General features: G+C 37.9%; 1 protein-coding gene across 1 annotated transcript; it reads right to left on the minus strand.

The window, feature by feature from the left end:
* Nucleotides 1-3137: 3137 nt before the first annotated feature.
* Nucleotides 3138-4555, minus strand: LOC122016173. The gene is made up of 2 exons (XM_042573399.1): nt 3863-4555; nt 3138-3699 (listed from the first exon to the last, which is right to left on the minus strand). Exons 1-2 carry the CDS (start codon nt 4464-4466, stop codon nt 3614-3616), a joined length of 690 nt encoding a protein of 229 aa, XP_042429333.1. The 5' UTR covers nt 4467-4555; the 3' UTR covers nt 3138-3613.
* Nucleotides 4556-19977: the final 15422 nt, after the last annotated feature.

Raw genomic sequence — 19977 nt, forward strand, 5'->3', positions numbered from 1 at the left:
GCGTCGTCCACATCATACAGTACAAGTGTCAACCATACCATAAAATTCCTCGGATTTGATGAATTCCTTCTTTTTGATGGACTAGCGTGCGTTTTCTTTTCTCCGACATGATACTCTTGGATAATCACCAGCTAATTAAAGATCATAAGCTTCAACATATGATCGGCCCCAAATCCCATTGGCTCCTCTACTACAGCTCTGAGAGAAAAACCTTCTGCGGCTGCCTCGCCTTCCACCTCACCACCATCGGGCCAAGGAGAGTGAGATCTAACTGAAACTCTCCTGGGACTAGGAGATCAAGCTAGAGGGCCGATCTTGAGGGGCATGGTAGTCGTCCCAACTTCAGGGGCTAGGAGATCGAGCTCTAACAGAGGACGTGAAGAGCTGACCTCTAGGTCTCTTAGTAAGAGGAAAGTAGGGGTTGTGGCCTCAAGAGGAGTCAAAGCCAGCGAATGCAAAGAATTGGCATCTACTGGATCCCCTGCTATCTCTACAGGCATAATCAGGGCTAGGCAAGCAAAGGCAAAGGACCGCCAGCGAGTAGAATCCTGGCACGAGAATTCTATGAGTCAGGAGGAGAAACCGAACCTTGAGCCTGTGGCGGAGAGGGGGCTTGGTCAATTAATCGGTGCCTTTTACAGGTTATCCATGAGGGAGCCACAGAGTCCTCCATGTTTGTGGGCTCTGCGTTTACTAGTGCAAGAGGGGCAATTTCCATCAAAACTAGTGTTGGGTTGGGTAAAACTTCCCTATTAATTTCTGTCTCTCTGGTCGAATTGGCAATTTCATTGTCGTGGATCTCTAACTCGGCATTCGACAACCCCATCGCATGGCTCAAAAAGGTTTTCAACATTGCAGTAGCTACAGAAACAAAGATAAACTTTCAGTTAGAAATCAAAGCTCATGGAAGAGGAAAAAGAGCTTACCAAAAGGGAGTTAAATGAGAACAGGGATAGGGCTTAACCATTCCTCCAGCAAGGAAGTACTATCGAATTTCAAATCTTGCGGCTTCTTGGAGGTATGGAAATAGTCTCGCTCCAAGTGATAATTTTTTAAAACAAGAGGTGGGGGTAATTCACGCTGCTAATGAGTTGGCCAGGACACCGGGTTCGAGGGGATGATGGAAGACCCCTTAAGTAGGCCATGACCAACTCGAGATGAAAATAAGAATACTCCATCCTCCATTTTCTTGAGATAAAAGGAGTGGAAGAGTCGAGCAGATAGAGGGATTCGATACAAGCGAAATAAGATGACTATTTCGGTTAAAATACGGAATGAGTTTGGCCCCAATTGGAACATAGGAATGCAAAAATATTGAGATACCTTGATGAAGAAAGCAGGAATAAGAAAGCGTAGACCACTAATCAAGTAACTGCGGAAGAAGGTCACACATTCCAGAGAAGGACGATCAGCACAGTCATTATCGTTGGGGAGTATTAGGCCATAGTCGGCTGAAGTCCCATAGGTCACCCTTATTCGAACTAATGAAACATTATTAAAATTAGACTCTACAAACCTATACAAAGGAGTAGATGAAGACCCTGCAACCATCACAAGACAAATACCGGGGCACATGTGCTAGCAAAGGGAGGGTTAAGGATAGGTTGGTGAATAACAAACAATGATGAGACTAGGGACTTACTCAAGGATGGAATGTAGAAAGCTTGAAGCAAAGACGATAAAGATCAGTGCACACACAAACAAGAGTTGCACAAAGTGACAACAGCCCTCGCAACCTAATTTATATATTGCGAGCGTTTGATTAGGATCCTTGGATCCGAACCATCTTGAAAGCAGGGGTCCATCGACCGCTTAATCAAACACAGATTGTAACAATTCATAATAATCATTACATTGAAATAAACGTTCAGTCTTCTTTAACCAGGAGTTACCTCACATTAATGCGATATAACTTTGGAGACAATGTCATCTTTGAGGCTCGGAAGTCAAAGCTGATAAAACATGCACAACATTTAAGAGGCATGGTAGTAATTAAGAAGGATATCTTATTAAAGGTTACGTCTGAGATTTGCTCTTTGTCATGTGTTTGGATAATCAAGATGAGAAAGGATGTTCTATCACATCATACCAATCCGGTCAATCAGACTTTCACTTCCTTCGACTAAATTTAAGGAGGAGGGTAGTGATACAGGGGTAACCAGCAGAGGCCACGTGACTAGAGAGGTCAATAATCTTGCAAGGACAATCAAAAGTCAAAGATGTGCTCCAGACTCCTCGATCCTGACTCCTCATCCCCCGACTCCCCGACTCCTAACTAAAGTTCCGATTGCCCTCTACCTAAACTAAAATGACCTTAATTAGTTATCAATAATTAAAGTAATGAACCGGTATTCATTGAGGACGTGGATAACACAACTCTTATCATGAGAAAGACATAAAATGCAACTATTTACTCCGAAATAAATGGGTTGCAATGGTCATTTATTTCGTAGAATGTGACAACAGTCACGAAGAACAAGGGGTACAGGGAGAACTTATCGGATAGTCACGATCCTATAAAAGGTAGCTAGTCCTCGTTAGAAAATGTATCCTCACATCATTTCCAAAAACCCTAATATTGTTCATCTTCTTCATCACTCCACCGAAACCTTAATTTGAACTTCGAAGTGACAATGTCGGATAACTCTCTGGTTGTCCCTATGACCTCTTATACTTTGTCTTCTCTCCTACACAAGCATTGGCGGATCTCCTTGTGGCTTTTTTATAGCCTAGCAACTTACGGTCAAGTCAACACCAATGTCAACTCATCGGTGACTCATTCATTAGCATTCCCGGATAGGATCAAAACACAGAGAGGAAGAAGCAGCTTTGAAGAAATAAGTTAATAATTACATGAAGAACTTGATTACATTATTGGCTATTAGTCTGCAGCTTGGGCATAATAATCTAACAACTAAGTTAATATCTTGAGGAACTGCAACAGAAATGGAGTTTGACCTGAGGTGGTAGCATACTCTGACAGATTGTTTTGCGGCAATTCATTTTCAGTTTTAAAGAGTAATAGAAAAAACTTATCTGGAGCAAACTCTAATCGATGATGATAATGAAGGATAATTGAATGATAATAGCATCGCCTAAACAAACAATCAACGATCAAGCGAGCTGAACTATCAATGTACGACAGTTCTGTTCTTTTATTCATTCAGATAATATTACAATTCATGCACAACCAAACCAGTCCTTCATTTAGCTGAATAAACTAGATATCCTCTTGATCTATAGTTTGGTATTTCCTTTCACTCCTATAGTTTTATGAATGCTGTGCCACAAATGCAAGATTTTCCTGGATTTTGGTGCTCTAAATTTCCCTTATTTACCGAGAACAATGGCTGCTAAAAATGTTTCTTCACAACCCAATTAATGCAATATGTACAGGGAACAGAAGGGGCTCCTCCCTCAGACCCAACAAACAACACGGTATAAAATTGAGATCAATGGAGCCCTCCACCGAGGGATACATGAAATCTATGGAAGATGAAGAATCCTATCAAACAGCCAGAAAAAGGAATAATGCATATATCAAACAAACGTGAAAAGGATGCGATATGATGAATGACTCAGTGAGCGTTCATGGCAGTTCAGTTCAGGTTGTTCAGCTATTGAAACGAGACGTAGAAGTGAGCGCCACTGCTTGAGCCCAAGCCCTGATCCTTGCCTTCACGTCCTTGGGGTTATCGCCTGCAACAAAAAACCATGGCAGCATCGTCACAACCAGGACTCACATATTATAAAATCCATCAAAAAAAATCTTTTCTTCTTCTGATTCATCTAATCATTGAATCGCCTTGCCAACGAATTAGAATAAACAACTAATGTTCGTATGAATTGGTGGTGTTTGTACCTGGACTGGAGATCCAGTTGACGGGGGAGTTGCCGCCGCTGCTGGTGTCAGCAGTGAGATCGGAGAAGGTTTCGGGGATCTCCACCGTCCAATCGTTGGACAGGCCGATTCCCAGGTCGCGGCAGGCTCGGACCTCCTCCATGTCCATGGACATCCGGCCGGAGCCGCAGAGCGGCCGGACCAAGACCCGACACTCCGCTCCCGCCGAGGAACCGTAATCCTCCTCCGCAGCGTGGCTCTTCCTCCTCTGCCATACCTGCTCCAGCCACCGATCCCTGCGGATGCGTCCGTGAAGGTGCGGCCTCCTCCGCGCTCCCCTGCCTCGCGCCGCCTCTGTCTCGCTCGCGTACTCCTTGGTCCATTCCTGGGCGGCGAGGACGCGGTCGGGCGTCCCGGGCATGGACGAGATCCCTCCGCCGCCAGAAAAGGAGTCGTCGTCCAATATCACGCGGCCGCCGCCACCCCGCGCTCCTCCCTTGGAGCCCTCGTCCTCGGAAGAGGGCTCCACGTCGGCGTCGTCGCCCTCGGACTCGATGCGGAGGCGTGACATCTTGTAGCTGTTCGCCTCGTCGTAGATGCTGGAAGCAATCTCCTCCGACGCCATTAGCTGCCTTTTCTGTGCGATATCGCAGGCAGAGGAAGAGCAGGGAGACGAACCCGAGAGACTCGATCCCAACCCGTTGATATATATATCTTCGAGCAGAAAACAATGGCAAAGTTGCGGTGGCACGAAGATCTACGGCGGATATTCGCTGGCGAAGAGGAAATTTGAGGTATATTCCCAAGCAATATGTTTATTTCACACGCATGTTTTGCCTGCCAACAGTTGAATAAATTTATGCTCTTTCTTTTTCACTATTATTAGTTTATTACAAGGAATTATACATAGAATTCGCTGAAGTATCGTTAAACGATTTAAGCTGTTAATCCCGACCATGCTGGAATTCGTAGTCAGTTCTGGCCGGAACTCGTGGATTGCGTTCGGCAGTTATTGACGAAACCGGATTTAGAAACCGGTAAGTATAATCTTGGCCGTCCAAATATAGCTGCCCTGGACCCCCGCAGCGTCCGGCTCCGCCTCCGGTTCGTCAATCGTCGCCGGGACCACGACGCGGACACCAAGGGCAAGTCCATCCTCCCGCCACCCTGCCAACACCGTGGAAGTCACTCTGTAGCTTCGTCCGCGAGAAAACGAAGGACACGTGTCTCGGACGACGTCATCTGCTGGAGGAGGGGTCCGCGCACGATGAAGCCATCGTCATAGGGGCCCACTCGAGAAACTAATAAAAATGGCAGTTGCCCCGGTGGCGAGTTCGGTACCAATTTCTTCGGCGGACACAGCAAGGGACCACTGACGGGGCAGCACGTCCAGGTGGGTCCCATCACTGTTTGCCAATGCCAAAGCTCAACGAACTTTGAAACAATTAATGAATGGAACCGCCCGTAGTGTGAACGACGCTATCAATCGTCGGTGGGGAAAAAAATATTAAAAAAATTATCATCTTTTATCCTCGAATATACAAATAAAATCTCAATAATTCTTTTTTTTTTCAATTTTTTTGTTAGAATTCGATTTTTCTAATTTTTGTTAGATTTTTATTTTTATATTACATAAATGTTAATTCCATTTGGTATTATCTTTAATAAAATTATGAAAATGTACTCATTTGTTACACCGACCGTCTAGGTCAAGAATTAATCACAGTCAATGGGCCATTAGTGGCGCTTTAACTTGAAATTAAAAAAAAAACAAATTACGACTTGAAGCAGTCAATTGCTTAACGGCCAAGATAAAATTAACGATCGCCGGTTGGCCATGGACATTAATTGAGCCAACTTGGTGGCATATTAATGGTCTATCAATTTAGGGAAAGAATCAAAATTGTGGATTATTTTTAAGATCCGTTTGATTGGGAAAATTTCAGTGCACCCTTTTAAGTTTGCCAAAATTTATTATCTATTTATTTTGAATTCAAAAGGAAGAATGCAATTGCAGACAGTGTCTAAAAACATTGCCAAAATTCATACAAGTTGGACAGTGTTGTTCCTGCACACAAAAATGGGCTCAACCCTTCTTCTCCCTCTCCCATACTTGCTCAATTTGGTCCTAGACCATGAAGCCTATTAAGACGCCCATATACAAGCAGCCCACTTCTTGACCGTTTGCATGACAATAAATAAATTGATAATTTATTGAACCGTTTCTAAATACTCAAATTTAGAAAAATAAAATGATAATGTTTTTTTAGCTTTATTTACATATTGAAAAGGCTATTTTTTAAATTTAATTTAATTTAAGACCAATTCAGACATGCCCATCCCTGGTTACGCGAAATTCGGTGAATAAGCTCCAAATCATGGAACATGGGGTGCCCCACAAAATTGAAGGCCCTTGTCAATTGGTCCCAAGATACGAGACAGTCGTCTCTCCACGTTAAGCATGAGATAGAGATAGCGAGTGTGCAACTGCAACAAGCATTGTGCATTACGATGACCCATAAATAAATAGATAAGATGAGGTTGATTAATTCAGAAATGGTTGAGGGGCAATATATTAAAAATAAATAAATAAACCATTTAATAATAATAATAATAATAATAATAATAATAATAATAATAACTTGATAGGGACAAAAATAAATAAAGGATTCTGTTAGATTGGAATACAAGACAAGTTATAAATCACTAATAATTGTGTGGAACAAAACCTAAAGCGAATTAATGAATGAAGTGTTTCAAAAGTCACACGAGACACCTCTGATTTTTTTTTTTTTTTTATGTTTTATATTTGTATTTAAATCTTCAGATAGCCACGAGGCATTTATAGAATTTAATTTAATTATAATGTCTTTGTATAGATATGAACTCTTGACTTTTAAATTTCTTAATTTTAAAAATCAAACTGTTTTAATAATTATGATAATTAGACAATAAAGAGCTTCGGTTTGTCTCGTTGTCCTCAATAATAATGTGTCTCTTGATACTTTTTGAGGTGGTTTTAAACTTTGGAGGCATTTAGAGTGCCATCGTGGCTTTTAGATGTCTCACAAGGTTGGTTGCCAACCATCAACCACGTCCACTCATCTAATTTCTCGCTTAATGTTTGAAAGAGATGGGGGCAGACCAAGTTCATTGTTGCCTCTTGGAACAATCCAAATTAGCAAAATATATGGAACTTTTTTTTATTTTAATATGAAATCTTTTAGTATTGCCGTTGATTTAATCTCAACCATTTACTGAAAAACTTTAATTATGATTACCATTTCTTCCTTTCTTATAATATAATTTTACAAAAAAAAAAAACTTTATTTCACATTCTTATTTTCATTGTGTCATATGGTTGTTTCTTATTGGGATTCCCTTTATTGGCATTATCTCTTTTGACATTATTCTCCAACACTTGCTCTTGTTGCGGGTACCTTATTTCTTATATAGAAATAAGATTAGATAAGTGTGAATAAATATAATATCACACAGCCGTGCCATTTTCATCACAATAAATTACAATGCACGAGGAATTAAAAAAAAGGATGTTTATAATTTAAGAAGGTCAATAGTTTTTTATAATTAAACATTTTTTTCAATGCGGCTACTTTGTCAATTTTAAAATACTTTCTTACATTTACTTTGATAAATTATCAAGATTTAGTCTCATTATTTTTATAAAAAAAAAAAACAGCTGTCGAAGAACATCTCAATTTTCAAATCCACTTACAAATATTATTAAATAAAATTTAATTTTATCTCCTTTGTCATAAATCCATGTGATACAGACACGAAATTAAAAATAATAAGAATATAGGTACTTATTCCAACTCGGTGACTCAATGAATTTATACATTGCTTATCTGCGCAACAAATCGATAATACTGGGAAATTAACCAGATTTTCCGATTATTAAAATAATATATATATATATATATATTGCCTTGTCTCGCTGAGTTATATTTTTATTAGATTATTAATAATATCTGTGGTGATTACCGTCAAAAGTTTAAAATTTTATGGTAAAAAACGATGAGTTAAAAATAATAATAATAAAGATACCGGAATAAAACTTTTTAGGTAGAATTTTAAAATAAAATAATGAGAGTTTAGAAAAAAAAAATAATATTATATTATTATAGAGATATATTGATTATTTTAGATATGATAAATGATATTAAAATCATAGTCTATACCAGATGTCATATGAGGTGACCTTGAACGAATTTGAAGAGAGACTTGAAGCAAGTCAAGAGTGAATAGATGCTTATGGGGAGACTCAGAGCAGGTCAAGAGTGACCGAATGCTTACAGGGAAGTCTGGAGCAAGTCAAGAATAACCGGATGGATGTGGGGAAGCCTAAAGCAGGTCAAGAGTGACCGAATACTTGTGGGAAGACGCGTAGCAAGTCAAGAGTGACTAGATACGTGTAGAGAGCCGGTCCAGAGCTAGTCAAAAATGACCAAATGTCTATGAGGAGACCCAAACTACAAGAGTGATGATGATTGTTCATTTAAGGGTAGGATTGTTAGAAATACAATCAAAGTCTCATATTGGAAATATATAGAAAAGATCATGGGTTTAAAATGACAAAAATATCTCTATTAGTATAAGGTCTTTTCGATAGAGCTAAAAAATAAAACCATAAGAACTTTGTCCTAAAGTGAATAATATATCATATTTATATAGATATGTAAATTTTTTGAACACATCAATTTATAGAGAAAATTATATAATTTTGTATATGGTTTAACAATCTCCATATGTTTCAAAGAAAATAAAATTAGGCACCCTGAGTTGGTGCACACAAAGGATACATACGAGAGATCATAATTTGATCCTCTACTAGATATGAGATGATGACAAATTTGGTTGAAAACTTGTGTTATATGACCTTGGCCTAAGGTACGAATGTGTGGAAAAATACTAAGAGTTTACCTTCATAAGAGGGCGAAGACTACGAATTCGATGTGTTACGATGAACATTTCTAGACATACTCAATGGGCAAACTAAGGGGAGAGGAGTCTATCTCCATGATTAGTAAGGCTAAACTTGGACACATGGGTTATAAAAAAAACTATTCCAAGTTTAATTTTATTACTCTTAGTTCTTTTAATCTAATTATGCATTTATTTCTACCAATTAATTTTGGAGATGATCAATCCAGTCTCATTAAAATTTTCTATTGACTACTTAAATAAATCAAGAGGTATTTACAAAGACTCATCCAAGCGATCAACTATTTTTTAAATTTATTATCCTACTGAAAAAATCTGAATTGCAGTTAAAATTCAAACCTAAAATAATTAATTAACCGTTTAAAACATCTAAACGCTGCACCGTAGTCCTGTAGCTTTATCCCTCATTTAAAATGAGAAGAAGTCTTAATTGTGGTCAATCACAAAATAATTGAATTGACTAACTCATAAAAAACCAAACTTGCCCAGCACCATAAAGACATTAAAATCAAATTGATTATTCCATTCGTGAATGATGCAGAAGTTAGAATTATTCATCTTCTTAAGCTGCTTCCAAAACTTTAAGATTATTTATAGGGTTAGCGTATCAAGGTAATTAAGATATCTAAATTATCGTTTAGATATTCATGATTTGACCCCAACTATAACATATTTATAAAAAGAAAATTCTTCAAATAAATACTAGTAATTAGGCTAACTAAATTTATAATTTAAAAATAAAATAATGAGAGTTTAGAAAAAAAATAAATTATATCATACTATTATAGAGATATATTAATTTTTTTAGACATAATAAATGATATTAAAATCATAATCTATACAAGATGTTATATAAGATGACCTTGAACGAATTTGAGGGAAGGTTTAATTTGAAGCAGGTCAAGAGTGATCGGATGCTTGCGGAGAGGCTCGGAGCATGTCAAGAATGACCGGATGCTTACAGGGAAGTTCGGAGCAAGTCAAGAGTGACTAAATGCATGCGGTGTTAGAAATGGGGATAGTGGGGAACGTGGCCCATGTTCCCCACTACATATAATGGAAATGTCCATTATGCCCCTAGGGTATTTCCCTATATAAAGGGGGTCCGTCCAAGGCTCAGGGTGAGAAATCGCGATCGTGCGACGAGAGTAAGAGGTGAACATCCAAAGCGGCGGGATTTGGTTTGTGGAATTGCGAAGGGCTTTCCGATCCTGTGATCGCTCTTCCGATAGCGAGCTTCGTCATTGTCGATTGCAGATCTGCGGGAGATCGCTGTAAGTTTTTACCGCATTTAATTAATTCATCTATCATACATTTAGAACATATATTCAACATTGGTATCAGAGCGCGTAATTTGTTCTAAATGTATGTGCGATCTCCTGTTTAAAATTGCTGCCGTGAACGGAGTCCGTCTTCCGTCTAGTTTTGCCGTAGCCAAGCATATTGCGTTCATGTTGCAATCTGCTACAGTCGTCGGCATCAAAAGCAGCCGTAATCAACGTCTGTTGAAAGGTCTCGGATGAACACTCATAGAGTTTGTCTCTGTGTGTTGGCCAACGGCGTACTCGAGGCTGCCTTTGAAATTTCTGTACAGCGTTCGTCGCTGTGAGTGGCGTGCGTGGCTTGAGCGGCCTGTGCAACGTGGGCAGTTGCGGAAAAATCGGCAGAATAACGAAGCACAGTGCTTCGTGTGAGATAAAGTTTGATTTTGAAAAATCAAATAATAAAAAAAAAAACCGTGAACGAAAATACTGCATGCATATGAAATTAAGAAACATAATATGCTTATGTTTTTTTAATTAAAGTATAATTTTTTTTTGTTTGCCAAATGATGCATCGTTGAAATATGCTAATGCATGCTTATTGTTTCATGCTAATGTATGCCTATTGTAGCATTTTTTTTATTTGGATGCATGCCTACCGTAGGATTAATTTCAATTTGGATGCATACAGTAATTAATTGAAAATAAGTTCAATTAATTTCATCATTAATGATAAATGATCAAAATCATTGGTATAAATTTTGATCATTTTTTTTGGATTCGGTTCAGGTTTAAATCATTAGTTGGTTTAATCGAATCAATTTGATCCAAACCCAAAATCAATTTGGGTTAATTAATTAGACTTGGACCAAATATGATCAAATGACCAGATTTGTTCTGATGGGTCAGATTTGATCAAAACAATTAGATTTGTTCTAATTGGTCAGACTTAAACCAATGGGCATTGGTTTGATCAAACGGACCTGAGTTTGATCAATAAGTCTGAAATTGGTTGAAATGGACTTAGAGAAAAATTAACAGAACATAGGTACAAAAATCCCTGTCCAATTAGATTAGTTCTAATTAAGGACAATAGACCAAGCTTAGGATCTGGATCCCAAATCAACTGATCCGATGGGTTTGACCAATTAGATTAGTTCTAATTGTCGACTTAACTCCTGAAAATCGAGAAGATTTGTTTTTCTTGATTGATTATGTTGTTGGTACTATGCCTGTATAAATTGAAATAAGCCGGTTTTGTACTGGTTAGTCGGTTTTGTACTGACTTATTTTATTTTCAATTTTTCAGATGGCTAGTCGTGATTTACGACAACATGAGCTTTGGGAGGAGATTAAGGAGCTTGATTTCGACCCTGTTCAAGGACTCGGATGGCTTATTGGTCGGCTCGATCGGTTGTTCTGGAAACTCGAGCGAGAAGAATTTCCAGTCGAAGACACACACAGAAGATTCGCTCTAGTCTATTCACTGCCAGAAAACCTTAGGCAGATAGCATTCCAACTTTGGGATGATTATGATGGACACATCTGGTACTCAGAGATGTGCAGACAGTTGCTTCATCTCTATTGGGGTCCTGAAGACCCAGAGGAGGATCCAGATGAATCTGAAGAGGATTCAGAAGATCCTGAAGATCCTCCAGAGGAGGATCCAGAAGAATCTAAAGAGCATTCAGAAGAGCCTGAAGATCTAGATGAATCTGAAGAGGATCTGGGAGAGTGTGTGTGGGATCCAATTGAAAATCTTGAAGCTATCTTGCCTGGGATTACCCCAAATGAGTCCAGGCTGAGAGAGATTATATTAGCCACTGCACTAGTGTCTGTCCTAGTGGGAGTGGTAGTTGCATATCTAGTTTATTAGAGTTCTGTTATTTTTATTGTCATTTTGTATGAACAATAGTTAGTCTATTTCATTCATGTCAGTTGGTTATATGTTAACAATTTGCAGCATAATTTTATATTAATGATATGTTCATTTATTTATGCTGTTTGCTTGACATGATGCATGATTAGTTCATGATATATTAAATGATTAGTTCATTTAATTTAAAAAAAAACATGATATATTAAATGATTAGTTCATTTAATTAATGAATTCATGATATTATAAATGATTAGTTCATTGGTTGGGATGTATGTAATAGAATTGATTAATATTAATTTGATTGGTCATACGGATGATGAGTGAAAACATAGTTGTCACTTGATTTTGTAAACCAACTCAAAGTAATATTAAGTCAATCATAAATTGCATACATATGATATACACTGAATACTAAATAATTTGTTTATTTATGATAGATTATGGCAACCAAAAATATAATAGCTGAACTCAACAAAGGTGAGAAACTTAATGGGGATAACTACAAGATCTGACACCTCAAGATACAATATGTACTTGAGGAACAAGAAGTTTTAGAGGTTGTAAATCAGGTTATGGAAGTACCTGAAGATGGTCCCACTGCACAACACAGACGAGATCTTGATGCCTATAATGCATAGAAGAAAAAGGACTCCACTGCAAAGGGTATATTGATTAGTTCAATGGTAGACGACCTAGCTTTTGAATATGAGTCATATCTTACGGCTCATGAAGTCTGGGTTGCCCTTAAAGAAAAATACAGTGGAGTAAGTCTGAGCAAGCTTCGACAGCTGACAATTAAATTTGACAACTACAAAAAGCGTCCGAACGTATCAATGGTTCAACACCTCAGGGAGATGCCGAACATGATTCGGGAGCTTAAAACTGCTGGTCATGAGTTGACTGATGAACAACAGGTTCAAGCAGTTATACGTTCACTTCCAGATTCTTGGGAAACCATGAAGCAGACCTTAACTCACAGTGAGAGTATCAAGACTTTCACTGATGTCTCACGCCATGTAGAATTGGAGGCGGAGAGAGTTGAATCCGCAAGGATTTCTGGACAAGCCTATGTGGCTGTAGGTTCTGCAGGATCATATGGATCCAAGAAAAACAAATGGTTCAAGAAAGGGAAGGGAAAGAAGAAGGAAGCTGCTGTTGTGGGACAAGGCCCAATCAAGAAGATAGTCAAGAAGACTGGAAAGAAACCTAAAAACAAGTTGACTTGTTTTAACTGTGGCAAAAAGGGCCACTTTGCTCGGGAGTGCACTGAGCAGAAAAAGGTAAATCCAAGTGTGTCTTCTTTTCAAGAGTATTTTGTTGCTAGTTCAGTGTTGTTAGCTGATTCTTATCCTTTGTGGATTATAGATTCGGGAGCAACCAACCATGTAGCTCGGGAACGAGTTACATTTGTTGAGTACCGTCGGGTACCAGCTGGCAACAAGTGGATCTATGTGGGAAATAATGCAAGAGTTGAAGTCAAAGGAGTCGACACTTGCAAACTCAACCTACGTGGTGGTAGAGTTTTATTTCTACATGATGTCCTGTATGCTCCTGAAATTCGACGGAATCTTGTTTCAGTTACGTGTCTTCTTGATTTAGGGTATTGTATTAATTTTTACAGTCGGTCTGTTGAACTTAAGATTGACTCAGTGTCAATCGGATATGGTTTTTTAACAAATGGTTTTATGGTTCTTGATGTAGAACCAGATGTCAATTATGCTATTGATAGTTGTTTTTCAAGCATTGCTTTAACTAGTGATGCAGATATAACTGATGAGGTTTGGCATGCTAGATTAGGACACATAGGACAAGAACGAATGAATCGGTTAGCTAGAGAGGGTCTATTGGGCACTCGAGCTAAAATTCAATTGTCTATATGTGAGCATTGTCTTGCTGGAAAAGTAACTAGGAAACCATTTGGTAAGGCTATTAGATCTGAATCAACATTGCAGTTAATTCATTCGGACATTTGTGGTCCAATGAATGTGAAGGCTAGACATGGAGCTTCCTATTTCATTACATTTATTGATGATTTCTCTAGGTTCAGTCATGTGTATTTGATTTCTCACAAATCCGAAGCATTAGATTGCTTCATTCGTTATATGAACGAAGTTGAGAATCAAACAGAACGTAAAGTTAAGGCTTTACGCACTGACCGTGGAGGGGAGTATTTGTCTGATATGTTCAAAATAATATGTAATGATAGAGGGATTATTAGACAGTTAACAATCCCTGGAACTCCACAGCAAAATGGGGTAGCTGAAAGAAGAAATAGGACTCTTCTTGAAATAGTTAGGTCTATGATGGCGCAAGCTAATTTGCCAATCTCCTATTGGGGAGATGCACTATTAACTGCAACCTATATACTTAACAAAGTGCCTTCAAAGTCAATTCCATCTACCCCATATGAACGTTGGACAGGCAGAAAACCAGATTTGAGTAATCTGAGACCTTGGGGGTCAACTGCTTATGTTCATGATAGTTCTCACAAGTATGGAAAACTAGGGCCTAGAGGTAAGAAATGTATCTTTATAAGATATCATGAAACCTCCAAAGGTTATGTTTTCATAGGTGAGCAACTAGATGGAACCATCTCCGAAATAGACTCGAGAGATGCGACTTTTCTCGAAACAAAGTTCCCAATCAGAGGTGATGTTGATAAAAATGTTCTTCTATTTGAGGAGGATGAGATATTATCAACAAGAGAGGTGTCAAAAGGGATACCTGAGTCTAGTCAACCGAGTGGGAGTGATATGTCGAGTCATGAGTTGACTTCTCAACAGCCCAACTTACGGAGAAGTGTTCGTAAGATCAAACCTAAGAAGAGGTTTGATATTGAGAATGAGGCATTGGTTACACTTCCAATTGACGACGACGAGCCTCAATCCATTGAGGAAGCATTGGGATGTAGAGTTAGAGAAAAATGGAAAGCTGCAATGGTTGAAGAGATGGAGTCCATGATTCAAAATCATGTTTGGGACTTAGTTGATCTTCCTCCGGGCCGAAGGGCTATTGGGAATAAATGGATTCTCAAAATAAAGAGGAAAGCAGATGGATCGATTAACAGATACAAAGCTCGTTTAGTTGCAAAAGGATATACCCAAATGGAGGGTATTGACTTTGAAGAGACATTTTCTCCCGTAGTGAAATTTGTATCAATAAGAGTTATTTTGGCCTTTGTGGCACATTATGACTTAGAATTACATCAAATGGATGTAAAAACCGCTTTCCTTAACGGTGATCTTGACGAAGAAATCTATATGGTTCAACCAGAAGGTTTCATTGCTGAAGGCCAAGAGCAAAAAGTATGTAGACTTAGAAAGTCTATATATGGGCTAAAGCAAGCGTCAAGACAATGGAACATAAGATTTAACGAAGTCGTTTTATCTTATGGTTTCGAGATGATCAATGAGGATCATTGTGTTTTCCTGAAAAGGGAAAAAGGAAAATATGTCATTTTATCATTATATGTTGATAGCTGGAAATAACTTAGGATATGTGAATGAAGTCAAGAAGTGGCTGTCATCACAATTTGATACAACAGATATGGGAGAAGCTGAATACATCTTAGGGGTGAAGATCATAAGAGATCGTTCTAAAAGACTTTTGGGTCTGTCACAAGAGTCTTATATAAATAAGATGTTACATCATTTCAGCATGTCTAATTGCAACATAGAACATACACCTATTGTGAAAGGTACTGTGTTGAGCAAGAGTATGTGTCCTAAAACTCCGGAGGAAATAGTGAGATGAATAAAAACCATATGCAGTGCTATTGGTAGTTTGATGTACACTATGTTGTGTGCAGGCTGGCATAGTTAGTCATTTTCGATAAAACCCAGGACCGAGACACTGGAAAGCGGTGAAAAGGATATTCAGATATCTCAAAAGGACAGAAGATTATTGTCTTTGTTTCCAAGGATCAGATATGAGTCTGAAAGGTTATATAGACGCAGATTAGGTGGGAGACCTGGATGATAAGAAATCCACATAAAGCTATGCATTCTTGCTGAATGGTGGCGCCATCTCATGGAACAGCAAGAAACAAGCTTGTGTAGCTTTGTCGATCATGGAAGCTGAATATGTGTCTTGCGTAGCGGCTATGTAAGAAGCGATCTGGTTGAGAAGGTTTCAAAAGCATCGAAAGAATATTGAGGATAGTTGAAGACAGTGGGAGTCATGATACAGTGCAATAACTTTTTCCAAGGATCCCAAATATCATAGCAAAGGCAAGCATATAGAAATTAAATATAATTTTGTAAGGGATATTGTGGCTAAAAGAAAAGTCATTCTTGAGTATGTCCCTACACGTGTTATGCTTGCAGATCCTTTTACTAAGCCAATGACTAAAGAATCATTTAAAGAACATGTAAAGTCTTTGGGACTTCGTAGAATGTAACAATATTAAAATAACAATCAGACTTTGTGTTATGATTGTGTCATTTGCCATAATTTATTCAGTGTATATGTTGTATTTGTTACATTCATGTAAGATCTCGGTGAGCATGTTGGCAGGTGGAGATTGGTCCACTCACATGGACAATCATCTCTGTTTGTTAAGTACAAATAGGGGTAAGACCGTTACTTATGAAACAGCTTACGTAGCTGAAATTATGAAATTAGAGACAGATTCATAAGTTGAGGTCGTCTTGATAATTGTGTCAAGATGAGATCATTTATGTGTAAATAATGATCGAAGTAAATGAACCCACCATTTACTGAACCTGTTGAAAGCCAGATTAGAATTCATATGTTGAATTCAGGATTAGACGTTAGGTATGTCTAGATCGAAATCTGTACGATGTTAAATTTGAAGACAACATGTGCTATTGCGACAATAAAGGTAGTAGGAGAATGAATCCCTGTTTCTCTACTATGTGAGACTTTTGAGATTATATGTTAATCTCAATTTTTGCCTTAGTGACTATTTAGCTGTCTACTTGAAGTTTTAATCAGTGTCTGCTACTTTAGCGTGTATCCTATGGCTATGGATGATTCGGTCTATGGAGCATAACTAGGAAAGCGACTGATTAAAATGAATTGATTCTAGCTAAAAAGGAAGATTAAATAGATTTATATCTTTTGTTGTTATTCACTGGTCGACTCATTTCTGTTATGTACGGAAATGAATGTGAATATTGGATATGGAACATGCTCATGACATAATGGTCATTATTAGGGATTAGAGATGTTCATATCGATGTAAATGAAAATTATTTAATCTGGGTAAATAGCAAGACATGGATATCTTCAAGATAATGGCTGTGTGTCACTTGAAGATTGGATGGATCCTGGATAAAGGCTATGTGCCACCAGGAAAGAGGCTATGTGCCATGAAGAGTGTGTCTCTAATTTATTTGAGCAGCTAAGCAAAGTGTAACAACTTTATTAGCATTGATTGCTCAACGAGCGGCTAAGTCAAGGTGTAACAATCTTCTTAGCAACTATCGCTCAGTGTGCTTGCTGTCGCACGAACCATTTTCTCTAAGTATGGATTGGATGTTCTCATATGGTCTATGTGACCAAACTCTCTAATAGTCTATGTGACTTATTAAGTCTTTGTGACTTACCTGAATGAACTAGTCTTAGTGCTTATCTTGGACGAGTGGGAGATGTTAGAAATGGGGATAGTGGGGAACGTGGCTCATGTTCCCCACTACACATAATGGAAATGTCCATTATGCCCCTAGGGTATTTCCCTATATAAAGGGGGTCCGTCCAAGGCTCAGGGTGAGAAATCGCGATCGTGCGACGAGAGTAAGAGGTGAACATCCAAAGCGGCGGGATTTGGTTTGTGGAATTGCGGAGGGCTTTCCGATCCTGTGATCGCTCTTCCGATAGCGAGCTTCGTCATTGTCGATTGCAGATCTGCGGGAGATCGCTGTAAGTTTTTACCGCATTTAATTAATTCATCTATCATACATTTAGAACATATATTCAACATGCGGGAAAGCCTAAAACAGGTCAAAAGTGACCGAATACTTGCGAGAAGACCGGTAGCAAATCAAGACTGACTGGATACTTGTGGAGAGGTCCGGAGCTAGTCAAAAGTGATGAAATGCGTACGGAGAGACCCAAACTACGAGAGTAATGATAATTCTTCCTTTAAGGATAAGCTTGTTAGAAATACAATCAAAGTCTCATATTGTAAAAATATGAAAAAAATCATGAGTTTAAAAAGATAAAAATATCTCTATTTTTAATAGAGGTCTTTTCGATAGAGTTTAAAAATAAAACTATGAGAACTTTGTCCTAATTAAAGTGGATAATATATCATACAATTATATACCTATGTAAATTTTTTGAGCACAACAATTAAAGAGAAAATTATATAATTTTTTATATTGTTTAACAATCTCCATATGTTTCAAAGAAAATAAAATTAGGCACCCTGAGTTGGTGCACACAAAGAATACATACGAGAGCAGGGGCGTAGCTATATAAGGCTTAGGGGGTGCGGTCGCACCTCCTGGAATTCAAGGAAAATATTAATACGGTGGGAAAAAAAATTAAAAAAAAGGTATAGTCATAAATTTTGAAATTTTCTCGTCTTTTTAGCAAAAAAAATCCAATTAAAACCCTTTCAGCCGAACCCATTTTCCTCTTTTCCCAAGTCATTTTTTTTCTCTGCCCGTTTTTCTTCTTCCTCCTCTAATTGCGAACTTTTATTTTCCTCTTTTCATTTTTTTCTTCCTCTAATTTATTTCATATTCTTTTTGCTAACTCTAATTTTACCCACAAAATCTTCCGCGACATGTCGCTGCCGTTATAACCCAAGTCACTATCGCCACACACCGGTTGCTACCATCATCACTGTCTTTGTTGCATGGTCATCATCTTCACTTGGCTAACGTCGTCGCTTCGACGATGCTCCATAAAAAAATACCTTTTAATTGAGGTGAAATTTTCTTGATTGTTTTCTTTCACTCAACCAACACCGTTGTTTGTTGCTAGCATCACTGTCATCGTTTGCCGACTCCGCCGCTTTGCCCCTCCTGAGTAAAACACCTTTTAATTAAGGTGAAATTTTCTTGATTGTTTTCTTTCGCTCAACCGACGTCGTTGTTTGTTGCAAGCATCACCGTCATCGTTCGCCGACTTCGCCGCTTTGCCCCTCCTGAGTAAAAATCCTAGCTACGCCACTGTACGAGAGATCACACTTCGATTCTCTATTGGATATGAACTGATAACGAATTTGGTTGAAAACTTGTGTTAGATGATCTTGGTCTAAAGTACGAATGTGCAGAAAAATACTAAGAGTTTACCTTCATGAGAGACGGTGAAGACTACGAAGATCAGCTGTCGATGTATTAGGGTGAGCATTTCTAGATATACTCGATTGTGGTCAATCACAAAATAATTGAATTGACTAACTCATAAAAAACCAAACTTGGCCAGCACAATCAAAGACATTAAAAATCAAATTGATTATTCCATTCGTGAATGATGCAGAAATTAGAATTATTCATCTTCTTAAGTTGCTTCCAAAATTTTAAGATTATTTCTGGGATTATTATATAGCCGTAAGACATCTAGATTATGGTTCAGATATTTATAATTTGACCTCAATTATAATATATTTATAAGATTTTTTTTCAAATAAATATTAGTAATTAGGCTAACTAAATTTATAATTCTTTTTATTATCGGAACATTTTGATAATTATAAAAGTATTTTAAAAAGCTAAGATAAACTTTTGCAAAGAAATAAAATTTTGTTAATACGAGAGAGTCCTATTTCATTTTTTAATTGGAAAACAGTATTATTCTAATATTCTTATAATAATTTCAGTCTTCAAAAGAACACTTTTTTTTAGAAAAGGATAAAAATAAAATTTTCTTTAGTTTTAAAAGATTACTTTTTCAGAAAAAGATAAAAAAAATACGGGTATTATGCTAAATGATGCTTTCCCCGAAACTCGACATTGCCTCTTACGTTACGACTCGTAGATCCACCGAACGCGAAAAGAGTAGACCCGAGGGAATCACGCGCGTCACATGTCTTGACTCTTGACTGGATAATATCATCA

Source organism: Zingiber officinale, chromosome 8B (genome assembly GCF_018446385.1).
Source record: "Zingiber officinale cultivar Zhangliang chromosome 8B, Zo_v1.1, whole genome shotgun sequence".
Taxonomy (NCBI): domain Eukaryota; kingdom Viridiplantae; phylum Streptophyta; class Magnoliopsida; order Zingiberales; family Zingiberaceae; genus Zingiber; species Zingiber officinale.

What these genes read in the sequence shown, in the direction of transcription:
- LOC122016173 (XM_042573399.1), bottom strand. Translation starts at nt 4,466, where the DNA reads ATGGCGTCGGAGGAGATTGCTTCCAGCATCTACGACGAGGCGAACAGC. An exon ending in CAACTGGATCTCCAGTCCAG is followed by an intron (nt 3,700 to 3,862) that starts GTACAAACACCA and finishes TTTTTGTTGCAG; the next exon opens with GCGATAACCCCAAGGACGTG.